Here is a 14,486-nt window from a genome sequence, read left to right on the forward strand (position 1 = left end):
ACCGATCACGTCGCACCGTGCCACGCGACGCACAGCCCAAGGAACGGTACTACTACCACGAGCGCTATCCATTTACGGTATCGCGCGCATTCACGTGAGAATTCTTCTCCCGCGGATCTCCGCCGGCGAGACCGGCGAAATTCCCTCTCGATCTGTCGGCCGACATTAGTAGATTCATTCCTTTACTTAAACGTTTATCCTGCTGACAAATAATTTCAGAAAAAACTTTTTATTGATAACTTATAATCCGAAAGTAGTCATCCGATGTTTTTTACTTGTAAATTATTAGCTGAAGTGTTTTTATACTCTAATTAAAATCACTGTTATTAATAACGTATTGTACATTTCATTGTTTTCTCTGATTTATTAGTATTTGGAAACATTAATGGATTTAATTTTTTGAAAAAAGTAAGTAAAAACTAAATAAACATTAAATTGCGAATAAGCACGTTAAATAGCTTATGATAGTATTTAAAAAAAATAGAGATTTTAATTAATTAATATAACTCCTTTTATTGCAGCTTTTCAATGGAATATTTAAAGTAATAAAGAAAATACATTAAACATTATCCATACAAAATCATACCTTAGAATTTATATCTTTTTCGTCGCTAAAGCGTAAAAACATTCGATGACTATTCTCGAGTCAAACGTTCTAAAATATATAATCTCAAGAAAAGAATAAGAATAAATAGAAATGGAAAGCCAATTTATAAACATTATTTTCCTTTCTGCAATGATATTTTCTAAGTTTGAACGCTCGATAAAATTCTTGCTAAATGCAATGCACGTTGGAATGTGTAAACGTTGGAATTTAGTAGTACGAGTTCTGTGGCGTACGTAATATATTTGCGACTTTTCGACGACATTTACGCTCGATGCTTTTATCCGTCTTATATAAAAGTTATTTTTATTTAGAAGAAATTCTCTTCAACGGTCTTAACTGCATAAAACGTAAAATTGCGAGCGTGACTATTCGTATTCTTTGATTCCTGCGATATCGCGAAATATGATATTGCATTACGATGTCTCCGGAGTCGATCGGTCGAACCGGCGACACCTACGGGGTCTCCAGGCGTCCCCGTTAATTTTGGATCACTTTCACCCGAGAGCAGGCAGCGCTCCATTCCGCGGGCAAGTTGCTTTCCAAATACGCTTCCTAACCCTACTTTGATCCAGATTTCTTCAGCTACCGGGCTTTCTCGCAATGTCTGGATCTTGATTAATCTCTTGGTGATTAATGATAGCGCTTAAACTTTGATCTCTTTCAGATCGGAAAAATATTCTAAAAGTTAGAACACACAATCAAGTACATATTATATATATTTATATATACATATATGTATATTAATAATGAAAAACGAGATGTTTATATTATTTTCATTCTAATCAGAAGATAAAAAATTTAGTAATTTATTAATTATTAAAAATTTTGAGAAGATAAACACGCATGAAAAAATGTCAGAAAATTATTACAAGTTGATAGTTTGATTAATGACATTCTTCGATTCAATTAAGGATGAAAGTAATTAAATTATGTATTTTTTTATGTCGTCATCACTTATAAGTCACGTAACAAGTCACGATTAATATAAATTATGATATTAAATCTATATTTATCGCGTCGACTATGAGTCAGCTGTTAGTTATTGCATTAATTATAAAGATCATTTTCGTATAATACATAATAATAATTCTAGACGTTAATAAATTAATAACGAAGTCAAACACACGTGGCTCGTGGCACGGTGCATTCACAGCGATTCAGCGAGGGTTCATTCACGAGTCGTCCGACAGACTCGCGCGCGAGTGGCGAGTGGCGAGTGCGAGTGGCGAGGGCCACGTGCCCCCCTCAGCTTCTCCTCCACGTCGAAGCTAAGCGTTCCCCGTCGACCCTGTCTTGGCACTCTTGGCTCGCCCGTGTCTCGCTCGCCTGTATTCGAGAGATCGCGCGACAAATTGAAATATCCTCGTATAATCTCGCATATCGATCGGTTCTCCATTCTAATCGATCGATGGAATGTCGTAAGGATTGATCGACGGACAAGATGTACAAGTCGCGGCAAAGTGGCTGGTAGTAAATTAATTTAGCTGGTATCGCTGGTATATCTATCGCGCGAGCGCAGAGAAAACATGCCTATTAAATTCAAATGTCAACGGAGGATACGAAGGCGAGTTAGAATCACTGGCGCATATGTAAGTGGTCGCGTGCTAATATATATCTCAATGTGAATCCGTAAGGTTATTACATTAGGTATAACGAGATGTTTAAATCATTTTCAGTCTCTAATTAGAAGATAATTTATTAATTATATAAAAATTTTGAGAAGATAAACACGCATGAAGTGAAGGATAAAAGGATTTAGCGTGCAACTGTCTTTTTGCCTTGGTCCTCCTTGCGCGCGTTCGTTGAATCTTTAAATTTTATATCGTTCGACCGATTCGTTTCAAACGATGACACGGGTTTACCGCAAAAACTCACCGAGGTATCAATTCGAAAGTGGTACATCGCACTTAAGATGCCTCCGGCTTGCATTCCGCGAGAGACTGCCGCGTAGGCACGTGTGCGGGAAGCACATCTCTTCGTCCTTTTCTCCGCCCATCTTTATCTCTCTCGCTCTCACGCTCTCTCGCTCTTTCGCGTGCGCTCCACGCGTGTGGGAACTAGCGTGCGTGTCCGTCCAGGTAGCTACACGCGGCAGGCGGTGTTGGTGCCGCGACTCGCGTCCGTGTGTTGGCGAAGCTTGGACATGGATAAGATGTGGGTCGGTCGCTAGCTTCGCTCTAAGCGGAGAGTCGCATACCACGAGAGCTTCGTGCGTCCCTTACCACGTTTACATATGATAGAAGCGCCTTTGCGCGACACCGCGCGCAAGTAATGCCAGTGGAGAAACTGAGAGATGGAAAAGAAGAGACAGAGAGAAGAAAGAAAGAGGAAGGGGGAGAGAGAGAGAAAGAGACGGCTGAGGACCGCGCCCTGCCCACGCGCAAACGTCGACTGCTCGACCTCGCGCTTTCAAACTCTTCGTCTCGCTTCGCGTAGATGAGCTACATACCTAATTACCAGAGAATACACGGAAGCCCCTCCCCCTAATTTGAACGTTCTCTCCCTTGTATTAGCAACCACGTGTACGACGTGAAACGTCAAAGTACAGCAGCGTTTTCACTCACCCGTGTGTATCCGCTGATGGGCCTTTAGGTGCGAACTCTTTGTGTAGACTTTCGTACAACCTACAAAAGAGAACAAGAAATTAGGTCGAAGATCAAAATTAAAAGTGCGATCGAAACGATCAAGTCGAAATCTTATACGATGTTTGTAAAGTGCTTTATTAACATGAAAGTTTCGGTATATGTTTTATTTTTTCAAAATACAAGTTAAAGATGCTATCAAATTAATAGCTGACGCAGTGATAAAAATATATTTATTGCGTATTTACTCCAATTCACAATTATTGTCGAAATTAAACGTTTTAGTTTAATATTTAATTTAATGTTATACAGACACTAAATAAGTTAATGTATAGTTTTTCTTTCAATTTTAAAAAAAAAATGCTAAGAAAATAGTATCGAATTAAAGACTAAGGGGCCGATTCTATAACTCTTAACGACAGTCATTCATGCCATTGCGCAGCTTTTTTACTCTACATAATATCTGCGCAACGACATTAATGACTGTCGTTAAGAGTTACAGAATCGGCCCCTAAGACTCCTATTCTACAACTCTTAACGACATCAATACTGCAGTAGTTAAGCGTTACAGAATAGGAATCTAATAATAAACTGTCTAAGGATTCAAGTCTATAAACTCACCTATGAAGTCGCAGTGATGCACCCGGCGTTTCTCCAACTCCGGATTATTCCGCCTGTTGAACTTGGTCGACATCGACGGCGGTTGGATCCTGTGGGCCGGATTCAGAATTGGGCCCGGTTGAGGATACGGGGGTGGCGGTGTCCGCCTAGGTGGACCGGCGCCGATGGGTGAGCTGGGATCGGAGATCGGTGGCGTCAGCGGCGAAATATACATCAGCCTCGTCATCGAGCCGTAGAGCGGCGATGTCGCGTTGCCGCTCGGCTGATGATGACTGGTCGTTGACGAATCGCTATTGCTACCGCCGTTGTTGTTGCTGTTGTTGCTGTTAGCACCGTTGCCGTTATCGTTATTGCTACCGGCGTTACTCCCGCTCGTGTTATTACTATTAACAGTCCTGCTGTTGTTATTATTATTATTATTGTTGTTGCTGTTGGGAAAGCTCTTGAAAAGCGCCGCCGTTGTCGCCGTTGTCGTCGTCGTCGTCCGATGGTGTACGACGTGCTGAACACTAGAAGGATTTGGAAAGGGATTCTGTGAGGGATTTGTGGCCGGTCCCTCGAGGAGATGCAAGGTCGGCGGTGGCGGTAACGGTTCCGTCTTGATCTCCACCGGGGAGAGAACTGGCGGCGGTGTCACATCGTCAGTCTCCATTTTTATGTGAGACTGCGAGCCCAACATATCCGCGTTTTCCGGATCCAATTTTTGGATACTCGACGTGATATCCTCCCAGAGCGGTGGCCTGAGGAAGACGTCGTCGTCCTGACCGGCGCCCGCCGGCTGACTCCTGGAGGAAACGAAACTGGCCTGTGGTGGTCGGCACATCGCCGTAGGTCCGCCGACCTCGAAGAAGTCCTCCATGTGCACGGACGGCTCCCGCGCATCTCTCGCGTCCGATTCATCCTCGTCCAACCTTTGCAGACGATCGAGATCCTGCCTGCACAGCAAAGTGTCCAGGTCCGACGTCTGCTGAGAACAAGAAGAGACATGACTCGTTTATTTAGTTAATATTTCTCAATTTTAACTTAAATTATTACAAAGATGTCATTCACATTGTCTAATTATATAATTTCTTTATCTCAAAAGTGACTGAACTAAAAAAATTTAATCTTTTTAGTTAAAAGTTTTCTACAAGAGTGAGTGAGTGAGAGAGAGAGAGAGAGAGAGAGAGAGAGAGAGATTTGAGTTGTGTTGTTTTTGTAAATAAAAAAGAGAGTCTTCTACAGAAAACGTTTAGAGTAGATAATTTTGGTGATCAAAATTTAAAACAGAAATTGCTTTATTTTGAATTTAATCATTGTAGTTGATCAAAGTAAATATAAACTGTTGACGATATTTCAAGTTGTGTCACTTTCGAATTATTCCGAATTGTTATAATTTTACAGACTATCAAAATCACAATAAAGAAAGATTATTTTTAAGGATTACAAAACCAAAATAACAAAAATGACATATTTCTAAGAAAACATTCTTTTTGTCGATATTATTTGATTAATTAATAATTTCCTTACGTTTTTTTGATTATGTCTCACTTTTGATTTAAGGAAACAATGTTACTGTTTAATAATATAACGTTACGTTTCGTACGATGTAATCGAATGCTATCTTTTGGATAACTTCTTCTTTATTTAACCAGCAATAGTTATCAAACGTTAGTATTATCAAACGTTTATCAAAATGCTAATATTTTCAGTGCTAATAATAGCAATAGATATGCAATATAAAAAATTCTTTAGCGATAAAACTTTTAAAGGAAACGTTTCCAAACATACGTTCAAAGCCCTTCTACTAACAATAATCGACTAAAGTCCCTTTGGTCATTCTAATAACATATAAGATTGTAAAGGGCGCATCTGCCGAGAAGAGAACGGAGGGCGAATGACTTGCGATATGGTGATACGCGCGGCGAAGGTCCCCGGGTCGAGCGTCGTCAACATGCACAACGCTGTCTCGCCCTACGACGTCCAGCACGCGCGAGGAGGAGCGACGGAAGACGGAAAGCGGGATGCCGCGTCATCCTTTGCATGATTTGTACACGAGCAACGCCGCCCTCGCGCCCCATGGTACATCGCTCGCTCACTCTTCCTCTCTTTCCCTCTCTTTCCCTCTCTTTTCCTCTCGTTTCCTCTCTCGTCAGGTTGAGAGACGACGAGTGCCACCTCGCTACAGCGCGTTTGGTGTATAACATTCGGAGGATTTCTACAAGGTTCTCTCGGATCGACGCATCACTCGTCGCCGGTGATGTTAGGCGTCGATACTGTTCTCGCGCCGGAAATGCGTGTGGGTATCAAAAGCGAAGCTGGGAGACAGTTACGGCATCGTTTCGATCTTTACGACTTTAACACTTCCGTTGGTATCCTAACTCGTGGCCAAAGCCATGGAATCGTACCGAGTACCTGTCGAAAAGGGATCGAAAAGATTGGGTTCCTTCCATTTGATGACACAAGTAGACACAAGTGACACGTTCTATCTTTGTCACTTACTGAATGTTGAGAAAGACAGGATGAGGTTTGTATCACCTTGTGTATCATTAAGGTGACCCTACCGGGTCAATAATACTGTCAGTACTAACAAATACTGACAATATTACTGACCGTGTGTGATTAATATTGATGAATTGACATACAGAATACTGATGGTGATCTGAATTTTAATTTTCGAGCATTAATATCGCTTTATTAGGATTCATGTCACAGTATATGTCGTAGTGTAATAGATAATGTACGTAAAACAAAAGTGAAATATATTGTCAATAATACTGATCGTGTAAAATTACTATAAATACTAATGCGTACTGTCAGTATTACTGATCAGTATTATTGATCGTGTAGGATCATCTTTAAATGAAAAGCACCCATTGTGGTCCGATCTTTAAGATTTCACAACATGCAAAATGTTAAAGTCTCTTTGTCTAAAATTGAAATTATAAAAGGTGAAAGAGATGTCGTCGAATGTTTCAGTATAGAAACGTATTGCGAAGAAACACTTATAGATTCCTTGAAAAATATCATGTGGCAAGCTTTCGAGCTTTCGATCGGGTTTTGCTGCTCGCGCGGCTTGTGCAGCCCGCAATGATTTATGAATTATTTACACAATGAATAATTCATCGTCGGAAGATTGGTACACTCGCGACATTCGATCGTACCTGATATGCAATTTGAAAAGGAGCTCGTGTGTGCAAGCGAGGTACGATATGCACGCGAAACATTATACTTAAAAATTCGTATGCTTAAATCGTAGCGAAAACGTACGCGTCGTGTTGAACGATACTGCCTTAATCGCAAAGATTTCGTTTTTATAGAAAAAAAAATCTATTTTCGCGGATAGAAAAGAAACGGAGGCAAAGTCTCGAAAAATAGTTGTAGTCATCAATTCGCTATAAATGTAAAAAAAATCATTACAAAATATCGAATGACGGAGATCTTTTTCGTGATCCTGCGATCCAAGTTTGAATTCAGAAAAATTAAGATGATTTGAAAATGCGATTCAAAAAGGTGTAGACAAAACGCCAGGTGTGATTTGTAATGTAATCAGGCCAGCGCTTGAGATTGAGATTGAATTTAACCGATCAAAACAAAGTTCACTAAACCTGATTTGGTTTTAAATTCAAGCCTCTATTCTGTAACTCTTAACGACTATGATAATATCATTGTCATTGCACAGGTATTATACATGATAAAAAAGCTGCGCAACAACAATATAACGATACTGTCGTTAAGACTTATAGAATAGGAGCCTCAATCTCTAGTTTAATATGATAAATATAATAGGCTTTCTACAATAAGCTATTACTTAAGTTTTAAGCCCTAAGTTATAAGAACCATCAATCATAGCCGAATATAAGAAGAATAATCGATTATGATTGATCAATTTCTTACAGCTTAAGACTTATTAAAGCTAGGCAATGACTTATATGTAGAAAACTTCAGATTCGTTCGCATCGTGAACGTAAAAATAGTATTCGACATTCCCGATTATATATAAATCTAATAAAATGCATCGAAGATCGAATGGCACCGCTGTACGAAAAACACACACGCTGTTACACACAAGTGTCGGAGTGAAATGCGTTCGAACGAAAGAAATAACAATTTCGTAATTTTCTTTCTCGATCCATCGAGGCCCGCCGCCGTCGCGGTGGGACCGGCCTCTTTTCCTACGGTCTCTCGTCATCCGTCTCTTTCTCGCGTTGCGATGATAATGATAGTGCGGAGCGCGAGCAAAGTTCGTCCATCCGGCTATTAATGCGCGTAATCATAGAGCCAGGGTCGCCGGTGTTAATAATGCGTTTTCGAATCTGTCGGAGCGAGAACGAACACCCACGCCGCGCCGATACTGCGTCGTCATTATGTAGCGGCGGATACGCGCGTATGGGTTTATGCGTGCGCACGCGTGTGCGTGTGCGTACACTCCCACGCGCGCGAACGCACGCTACGCTAATATCTCCGCTTGATTATTCCAGGTGATCACAAGCTGGTTTGTGTTGTTACTGGTCGCACACCAGTAACACAACGACGACCACGGACGGTTGTAATCGTCCTCGGTAAAGGAATGATTTTTTTCTCTCTTTGCTATGCTATAGCGAGTCAATAAATCCAGTTTGTCTTATTCTGGTGAACACAAGATCCATTCTCCTACAAATCGATTAGCATGCAGCCAATGATTCCGGAGTGCAAGAACGTTTCTCGCTACGGCTCGTTGCTGGTGCTGTATTAATAGGTTCGCGACAGAACATGGAAAATCGTGAAAAGCGAGAAAAGTCGAGGAAGAGCGTGATAGGAGAAAACAAGAAAGAGCCGTCGTTTTTAAATACAATTACTGTAGAAAAATGTCGTAATCATTTGTAGTATTCTTTCGTCCCGAAATGAGATATCGCTGGAAGAGATCGATGCTTCGAAGCAAATCGCGAACACTTTCCCTACCGTCTTTTATTTTAATAAGAGAACAGAAATTAGAAATTTAATTAAATATAGTCGTTTATCAGTTTACGTAATATCTTGAGCGCCTTCGATATGGCGCTTCCGATAACTCGCGTGATCAAGCTGGCTCGTACTTTATAATTATCGGGAGTGAATTACCAACCAAATTCCTCGATATAGCAACGCGATAAACGCAATGCGGCCAAGATGGAATAGGAGAATCGAAACGACACGACGCCATACTGCTCGCAATGAGAAAACACAACGCGCAGAAGCAAGCACAGCTCGCCGAATCAATCTGGGGAGGCCACACCCTCTGACCTAAAGCCTTATTATCACGATAAACGCCCAGGAAAATGTCAGCCATGAAACCGCCCCGAATTGTCCTCACGCGCGATTCTCGCTGAAACGCTTATCATCGCCGTCGCGACTTTGCGTTTCATGTCGCGATCGCGATCACGCTATCCGCTCGAAGTCTCGGACGAATACGTTTCGTTCCCGCGAGAAGGTATGACTATACTCGCGATACGTCCATATTTTTCTGCTCGTCGAAGCGTTCCGACCTCGATAACAATGCGCGGACGCGGGGGTAGCGCGACTTCGAGGTAGCCACAGTGATCGCTTTCATAATACAAAGCCTTTGGATTCTCAGTAGATAATTATTTTCGCGATACTTGTGTTCGTTTCTACCAATATAGATTAACTTTAATGTTAATTCAACTTATACTCTTTATATTTTTGTAATTTTAAAAATTAGAGAAAATTAAAAGCCAATTGAATCGAGATTATAAAAATTAGTATACACGATGCGTCATTTGTGCTTCGGGTTAATTTTCATTATTTTAACAAATTTGCAAAAATTATTAAGCGAGTCTTACATCTTTAGAAGTATTTACGAGACTGTATATTTAAAAAATATGTATATAAATATGTTAAACTTGATGCGTCTAATTTTTCGAAGAAAAGAAATGTGAAGGACACGAATGTAATCAATTATCTGTTTCATCCAATCGTAACCTGTAACTGTAATTTAATTGATACAATTATATAGGATAGTGTGAAATCTGTGTACTAAATTTTATTACTTGTTACTGGAATATTAGAAGATTAACGTGTATCATTTAATCAAGATCGTTTTGCGCTCGCCGGTCCTCTGAGTACTGTTTCAGTTTCTTTTCTTTTCGCGGTAGAGCTTTAGAAAACGCAGTAAAACGTAAGCAGTAAACGAATTAATAATCATACTAATAAAGTCCGTAAGACCATAAAGAGAGAGAGCAAGCAGTAGCCAATCCAATATGTTAATTTCCTTACTGTTTACGTTTTAGATTTTTGCTTTCAACTTTTTTGCCTCAAGTTTTTTGTGTGCCCTTATAACAAAGGACCCCGCACAAAATGCATTTGTAATATGTTGTAGTTCTGATCGTCCTGATCAAAAATGGGCACAAAGTAAAATAATGAACAGTTTTTGAGTTATTATACATCAAACTCTGTCAAAATCGCTGTTTTGGCAGAATTTGATGTACAATAACTCAAAAACTGTTCATTATTTTATTTTGTACCCATGGAGACTTTTGATCAGGACGATCAGAACTACAACATATTACAAACGCAGCCAAATTAGCCGGGACCCATTTTCCGTATGTTTTGTACGAAGTCCTTTGATTTGACGCACTTAGTGCATATTAAAACCGTCATACACAAAGACGCGTGTTTAATATAAATATAGAAACGAGTTAAACCGCGAACTCCTCAGTACGTTTTATTATTAAGTAAAACATGTATTTTGAAATATTTGCGCTTTACTTTTATACTTGGATTAAATCAGTATACAACAAAAGATTGGCATTAATATGCACAAGTGCGCACTAGTGCGTCCAACCGAATTCGCTATTAGGACTTTACCAAGATAACGCGCCACCTGAAACGTTAAACGAGCGAGACTCTCGTTAGTTGACCAAAGGAACGGCTTAATATCAAGCAGAACGAAAAAGAGACGAAGGAGGAGGAAATCTCGGATCCAGACTCCGGGCATGAACTGCGGGTCGCGTCGCGTCGCATCGCGTCGCGGGTATAGAGAGACGGGGCTGACGGGGCTGACGGGGCACAAGAGGACGCACGGAGGTCCCTCGCATCTCGCATCTTTTCCGATGTGATCCCCCAGCCCCCTCGAGGGGGCTGTACATCCGTGGCGGCTGGCGCGGCGCGGCGCGGACACGTAGATTCTATCTCTCCGTCCATTCAGCCGCCTAGGTAATAAAACTCTCGCGTCCATTATTTACTTGCATTATCGTTACTTTACGCCCACGCGGACGCGCCGTATTTATGGTAAAATTATTCAGCATTATTTCGCGGATATGAATAAGATGACGCCGGAGATACGTCGCCGTCGCCGTTGCGCGATTCGCGAAATCTTTCAGGCGGAAAGCGAGATCGCGCGAGATCTACCGCGTGAGGGTAATCGCGCGCGATCGAGATCCAATCGAGATCAACGCGGCTGATCGCGCGATCACGATTCTCGGTATATAACTCGTTGGAGGTTTCTGCTTCGTTGCAGCGAAGGTGAAACCGAATTTAACCACCCTTTCGCTACGATAACCGAACCATCATCGACACTATCGCCGCGTGACGAGATTGCCGAAGGCGATATTTCGGCCAATCTGCTGGAAACCTGCCGGAAGCGAGAAGGTTTTAGCCTATCGGCTGAAAGTACAGTCGCGAGGGGGTTGAAAGGGGAGAAAATCGATTCTCGCGTCGAGCTGGTTGCGCAAGTGCCTTTAAAAGGACGGCGCGACGATTAGGATGAAGAGGCAAATGGCGGCGATGGCGGTTGTAGGCAAGAGAGTATCATTGTTCTCTGTATACATTTCGTAAGTAGATTGGCATTTGTGATGCAAGTCGAGCCGCGCTGCTGCTGCTGCTGCTGTCGCTGCCGCCGTCGCTGCTGCTGCTGCTGCTGCTGCTGCTGTTACCGCTGACCTTTAAACGACTTTCTTTTAGACTACGCGTGACTTGATCTCGGAACTCGATTCTGCTCGATTCCCTCTCGTCGTCGTTCTGCTCGACACGAGAGTGATACGTGCACCAGCAGAGCACCGGCATCGCACCGAAGTCGCCCAACGTCGCGAGTCGCACCGCGCGGAAACGCGCGCGAATTCTGCGTGCGTGGCGAGATCGCGATTCCGAGATATCTCCGAGTTATCGCGTTCCGCGACTAATTACTCGGCACACGGAAATTTATACTCAGACTGTGCCGCACGTTCTCTTGCACTGTGCCGTGGAGTAATCCAACAAATTTCGCGAGACTTCTCTGTATTTCGATGAGAGACTATCGATATGCAAATATATTTCTTCAATATATTCTCTATATTCTCTGTTTTTAGTAATAAATTATTCGCAGATTTAAATTTTTCGTTAACATCCGATTATCAATATTCTTATAAAAATGCTAGTTGGCATTAAAAGTTATTAAATCGCTTGTCACTACTCTGGTTCTGATCATAATTGTATTTCATGACTGAAAAAGATTTTAACGCGGTTTGCGGAATCAGATATGTATATAAATTCACACAGAAATATTTAAACACTAAGATCCGCTTTGACTAAACGTAGGATTTCTTTTATTTAATTAAATCTAGCTATACACACTTTTTTCTACCCTTGATGTACACACTCAGATCCCTGGGACTCTCTTCTCTCTCTCTCTCTTCTCTCCATCCATATTTATAATTTCCATAAAAATAGACATATTTCAATTAATTTTTTCTCAATCGATGGAGAATTGATTGAGGAATAAGTTAATGTGTAAAAGTCGATAGAATTATGGAACTTCGAGATATATGGTTTAAAGAGTATAGCTAAGGTTAAATATATTTCTATTTTAACGCATATATTATAATATAAATGTATAAATATGTAAAAATATACATCAAATTTGAAAGAATGTGAAAGACAAATGTAACACACTACGTAAATTATTATCTCAAACAAGTTCTTCTATATATATAACGGTCTAGTTTGCTCGTTTTATCTCTCAAGCGTTTGCGAGACATTCGATTGATAAGATCGAATCTCCTGAGCTGTCACAAAATTCGTGGAGCGATCGACATGTCTGTTTGCCCGTCCATAATTGTGACTCGCGGGTAGACCGCTGACTTCTCGGCCGGAAAATTACTTAATGAATGTGGACATGCAACACATTACGTCGTATTAAAACGCACGTGCACGCAGGCACCATCCCTACGCCGTTCACGAAGTAAAGTTTGACAAGCACGCTCATGTTACCTTAGCACGTGGCGTCCGTGGACCCCTTTTCGCCCTCTTGCCCGGCACATGCGATAACTCCGCGATACGTTTATCGTTGTTTGTCCACGATCATTTATGAGTCGACGGTGTAATCGAAGGTGATCGAATAACTCAAAGGTCCGCGACATGGATTAATCGTTCTTTAGGCTTTATGGAACTGTTCGGAATTATTCCGTTTTCCTTAGAAACACAGTAGAAGTCTAGAGAATAATTGAATAATTCCAATTAGAATCCATACTAAATAATTCCATACTACGTACTCTTGATTTCAAACTCAACTGAGCTCTGTCTACACACGCTCAAAAACAAGTCAAGAATTAATCTTCACTCTAAATTTCTTGCAGTGAAATCTCACTCCAAGAAAAATACAATTACCCTTCACTTCTTGAAAAAGAGTAACAATTTTTACTCTTTTTAGAGTGAATTTTCACTTCAAAAGAGTGAAAGTTTATTTTTTGGAATGATAATTCACTCTTTTGAAATGAAAATTTATTCTGTGTAAAAAGAGTGAAAATTATCACTCGTTTTCAAGAAGTGAAATATTTTTACTTTTTTGAAGAGTGGTTGTATTTTCACTCTCTTGGAGTGAGATTTCACTGCAAGAAATTTAGAGTGTTTATAGGACGGGAAAGCCATTAACGCTGAAATGACGCTGAAATGATGTCATATTTTGAAGCAGAGATACAATGAAAAATAATGAATTATAACAAATCTTATTCAAAGAAAAGCTATAAGATTTGAAAAATAGACCTCTGCTGTCTGAAGATTAATCAATTAACGTTCTTCAATGAACCATCGATTATAAAGAATATATATATTTTTTTAAATCGAATATTTGATTCTTTCTTCGTCGACTATGCCCGACCGGACGCCATGCCAACTATTCTCGTTTCTTCGCTTCATCACGGCACGGCACGCTTCATCATCGATCTCTCGCATTGTTAGACGCTCGTCTCACGCGATCTGCACATCCTGCGGATCCACTCCCCTCATTAGGACACCTCGGGTCATATATTACCACGCGACCGCGCGCACATTCTCTGGGATGCATAAATCCAGGTGCAACGACAAACGGCGATTAACACAGCGAAACCGTTGATCATTTTGATCACCGAGTCGATACTTTCAGTTAATCATACTTTCTCATCGGCACTTAATTCATACTAATGACGCAAATTTGCGGACCAAAAAAGATTAATAGCTCTTTACTGCATTCCAATTTCGCTCGTTTACATATTCTGTCAACAAATTTGTGTAATCACGCTTCAGATAAATCGATTCGGAGGTTCATCCTACCTCTCTCACATTTTCGCCTATAAAAAAAAAAAAAAAAAAGAAATAAAGAAAAAATAATTCCACGGTCGACTTCCTAATGTTTACTACGCTGATCAGTAAATATAAACCTGATTCGGATCTCGCCACGGTCATTGATGATTCGTCATCGCCTTCCTCCTTCC

At 40.9% G+C, this 14,486-nt stretch overlaps 1 protein-coding gene across 2 annotated transcripts in view; it reads right to left on the minus strand.

The window, feature by feature from the left end:
* LOC108757906 (early growth response protein 1) overlaps positions 1-14,486 on the minus strand; it is a 52,449-nt gene that overhangs the window by 4,437 nt on the left and 33,526 nt on the right. Inside the window, exons 2-3 of one of the 2 annotated variants that reach the window (XM_018502604.1) lie at positions 3,811-4,774; positions 3,172-3,231 (exon numbers count right to left, since the gene is read on the minus strand). In XM_018502604.1, the coding sequence (XP_018358106.1) occupies positions 3,172-3,231; positions 3,811-4,774 (1,024 nt within the window). Of the gene's footprint in view, positions 1-3,171; positions 3,232-3,810; positions 4,778-14,486 lie in introns of both variants that reach the window. The other variant, XM_018502602.1, reaches the window with a different exon arrangement.

The sequence above is a fragment of the Trachymyrmex cornetzi genome, unplaced genomic scaffold (genome assembly GCF_001594075.2).
Source record: "Trachymyrmex cornetzi isolate Tcor2-1 unplaced genomic scaffold, Tcor1.1 scaffold147, whole genome shotgun sequence".
Taxonomy (NCBI): Eukaryota; Metazoa; Arthropoda; class Insecta; order Hymenoptera; family Formicidae; genus Trachymyrmex; species Trachymyrmex cornetzi.